This window comes from Salvia hispanica, chromosome 2 (assembly GCF_023119035.1).
Source record: "Salvia hispanica cultivar TCC Black 2014 chromosome 2, UniMelb_Shisp_WGS_1.0, whole genome shotgun sequence".
Lineage (NCBI taxonomy): Eukaryota > Viridiplantae > Streptophyta > Magnoliopsida > Lamiales > Lamiaceae > Salvia > Salvia hispanica.
This window is the reverse complement of record NC_062966.1, coordinates 8,954,829-8,958,375: the sequence shown is the minus strand read 5'-3', so window position 1 is coordinate 8,958,375 and position 3,547 is coordinate 8,954,829. Positions and strand designations below refer to the sequence as shown.

General features: G+C 45.0%; 1 protein-coding gene across 5 annotated transcripts; it reads right to left on the bottom strand.

Moving 5' to 3' along the window:
* Positions 1 to 1,603: 1,603 nt before the first annotated feature.
* LOC125208365 lies at positions 1,604 to 3,547 on the bottom strand. Of its 5 annotated transcripts, XM_048107962.1 has the most exons (5): positions 2,780 to 3,547; positions 2,362 to 2,701; positions 2,214 to 2,276; positions 2,061 to 2,110; positions 1,604 to 1,952 (listed from the first exon to the last, which is right to left on the bottom strand). In XM_048107962.1, the coding sequence occupies exons 2-5, from the start codon at positions 2,497 to 2,499 to the stop codon at positions 1,883 to 1,885; spliced, it is 321 nt and encodes a 106-aa protein (XP_047963919.1). In that variant the 5' UTR covers positions 2,500 to 2,701; positions 2,780 to 3,547; the 3' UTR covers positions 1,604 to 1,882. The 5 variants fall into 5 exon arrangements, 4 of the variants coding, with proteins under 4 accessions (XP_047963919.1, XP_047963918.1, XP_047963921.1 ...); XM_048107961.1 differs by having other exon boundaries at positions 2,362 to 3,547; XM_048107964.1 differs by having other exon boundaries at positions 2,452 to 3,547.

The following is a 3,547-nucleotide window of genomic DNA, read 5'->3' as shown; positions in this document are numbered from 1 at the left end:
AAGGGCCAGAATTGTTGAGGCTCAAAGGAGTGATGAAGCATTAGAGAAGATTTATCTTAAAGTGAGGACGGGAAAAGAAGAGAGTTACCGCGAGGAGGCGGATAACGCCATCACTTTTGAGGGAAGATTGTGTGTGCCCAATGACGAGGCACTCAGAAATGAGATCATGAGTAAAGCGCATGAAACACCTTACACTGCTCACCCAAGGAGCACGAAAATGTATCAAGACATAAAGAAACAGTTTTGGTGGGATGGCATGAAGAGGAGCATAGCGCCGTTTGTAGAAAGATGCCTAGCATGTCAACAAGTGAAGACTCTACATCAACGACCCTATGGGAAAATGCAACCCCTAGAAATTCCCAGAGTGGAAATGGGAGCACATTGCGATAGATTTCGTGACAGGATTGCCAAAGTCGCAACGAGGAAACACTACTATTTGGGTGATCATAGATCGCCTCACCAAAAGTGCTCACTTTATACCGATTCGTATTACTTCCGGATCGGACAAGTTAGCTCAGATCTATGTACAAGAGATCATACGCTTACATGAAATACCGGTAACAATCACATCAGACCGTGATTCAAAATTTACTTCTAGATTTTGGATAAGCTTGCAACAAGAGTTGGGCACTAGATTGAATTTCAGTACTACATTCTATCCACAGACTGATGGGCAGTCTGAAAGAAAGATCCAGACTTTGGAAGATATGCTGAGAGCCGTAGTGCTCGACCGTGGAGGAAACTGAGAACAAGTACTACCACTTATAAAGTTTGCTTACAGCAACAGACAACTATAAACATGGCCCCATATGAAGCATTGTATGGAAAGAAATGTATCAGTGAGAGAAAGATGCACGGACCGGATTCTGTAGAGGAGATGATAAGAGATCAATCGTCAGATCCGTGAGAGAATCAAGGAAGCTCAAGATAGGCAAAAGTCTTACGCAAATGCTCGCCGAACCGATCTGCAGTTCAAGGCGGGAGACAAAGTGTTTCTGGAGGTATCCCCGTCTAAAGGGATTACGAGATTTGGCGTCAGGGGAAAGCTAAGACCACGTTTCATCGGGCCCTATGAAATTCTAGGAGAAGTCGGTCATGTGGCGTATAGATTGGCGCTCCCACCGAGTTTCGGGAATGTGCACAATGTTTTTCATGTGTCACAATTGAGGAAATATGTGTTCGACCCTAAACACATAGTCCACCAAGAGGAAATGGTTTTGGAACCAAACTTAAGCTATGAAGAGAAGCCAGAGGCAATCTTGGATAGGAAGTCAAAGAATTGAGGAATAAATTTATTGTAACAGTGAAGGTTCTATGGAAGCATCATGGTCACGAGGAAGCTACGTGGGAATTGGAAGACAAGATGAAGGAAAAGTACTCAGAGCTTTTTGAATAACATAAGCAAAATTTCGGGACGAAATTTTTGTTAAGGAGGGTAGAATGTAATACCCGCTTCTTTCATTATCCTTTTCGTTGATGTTTAATGTCGAACTAAAGAATCTTCACTCTATTGCTTCGTTGTTTTAAATAAGAACTCATTACTTACTGATGCTTAGTGTTGATAGTTCGCGAAACAAAACTTTGAAGTGAAAGTCAAACGAACTAAAGCAATTTAAGATATATATGAAACTTAGCAAATGTCGAGAACGAATACAGAGATATCATTCACGACTAAAACGTTCGTATACGTCCCAAACTACATTTCCACTTACATGATTAAATGTATGTGGGTTTATGAGTTTAAGAAAAAGGAATTAATGGGTGATATTACAAAATACACAAGTATGGGCCTAGAGCTTAAGAAACTATTTTGCTATTGCTTGCATTTTGGGCCTCTTCTTTCCCCCGAGCCCAAGTCGCACTCCACCGCGACCCTATCCAATCAGCCCATTGGGCCCAAGGCAGCAAGCCCGTCGAGGACAACAGCTGGGCAGCCCAAGTCCTCTACCAACCTGCAAGATAAAACAAGTGTTAATTGCTAAGAAACAAGGGAAATTAAGGAACTACTATTAGAAGAAAAGAAACAACCCTTCTTTGACAATAGGAGACCAAAAATTCACCAAAGAGGGCAAGTCAATTTCTGAAAATCCTCCACACCATATGGCAGCACCTGAAATGTTTATGTACCGGTCACTAGGTGGCCATATGAGAACAAGATGAAGAAAACAGCCAAATACCTAGTACTACAAATAACATAAATGCATAGTCCTTACCTCCTTAGTATACCACCAAACTCTGTTAAAGTTACTGCAAAAATCAAAGATAAGGGAGATTTGCTGCAGGAAAATAACAAAGAATTTCAACAGCCCCAATTAAGGCTACACGAGTACACATTCGTGCCTATAAAATCCTCCACACCACCTTTGAACACTCTCCTACACTTTCAAACTTTTTCCAGCAACATAGCAAGGTTGAGAGGAAGGGAGCTGAGGTTTTAAGAACTGTTTTTACCAAGGCAGCCGCAGCTTCAAGAGGATGAGCATAGAACAACAACACCATCTCGATCCCAACTTCACCACAAAGTATGAGGAGGCTAGCATGAGGAGCAAGGAGTAACAAGAAGCTTAGGATCAGCCACAATCATCAAGGATTCACCCAAGTCAAGGTAAAACACTAGCACACCCTCTGCTTTTGTTTCGAACATCATGCTAGGCTCAAGAACATAGAATCGTGGCCTTAGGAACCTCACAACAGTAGCAAGCTTCAATAATTAAAGAATCAACACTTTAGCCCCAAATACCAAGCTCATTCCAGTAACACATAATTTTTTTTTCAAAACCTCTAATTCCACATAGTTGCTGCCCTAAAACCCCAACTAAGTAAGCTAAGAATAGGATGGAAGAAACTTAGCTTAGAGTAGGGGGCAGGGCTGCACCGGGCAGCAGCTGCACAGCACGCTGCTAGAGGCGGCAGAAGAGCCCGACAGACAGGGCAGTGATACGGCAGCTCCGACGGGGACCGAACCCGGGCAGCTCGAAGGGACCGATGCTGTGAGAAAAGGGGAGAAGCCGGCGCTGCTGCTCGTTGGTCCTGAACCTGACGCCGCGAGAGAGGCGGGCAACGATGGCGCTGCTACGGCGGCGCTGCCTGAAGAAGAAGACGGCGTCGGGTGCCGAGTACAGTGGCGGCATCGTTGCGAGGGAGAGGCGGCGATGGTAGCGACGATTCCGCCAGGAGAGGAAGACCAAGTGTAGCTCCGCGTGGAGCACAGTGAGTGAGGATTATGAGAGAGAGATAGGGAGAGCCGTGCAGGAAGAGCAGTCGCCGGTTGGGGAATGATCCGAGAACACCGGAAAATTTCCGGTGACCGATTGATGGCGAACGGACACAGGAGAGAGGGAGAGGAATTGAGCCTCTAAATTAGGGATTTTTGACTTAAGTTGAGAAGAAAGAGGGGTTGAGAGAGAGAATCAGGGGAGGAGGGAGTATACGCCGGTGGAGTCCGGCGAGGAATCGGGAGGAAGAAGATTGTGGAGCCACCGATTTCTCCTCCAATTTTAGGGTTAGTGTGTGTGTTGATTTGGGGATTGTGTTTAGAGGGAGAGGC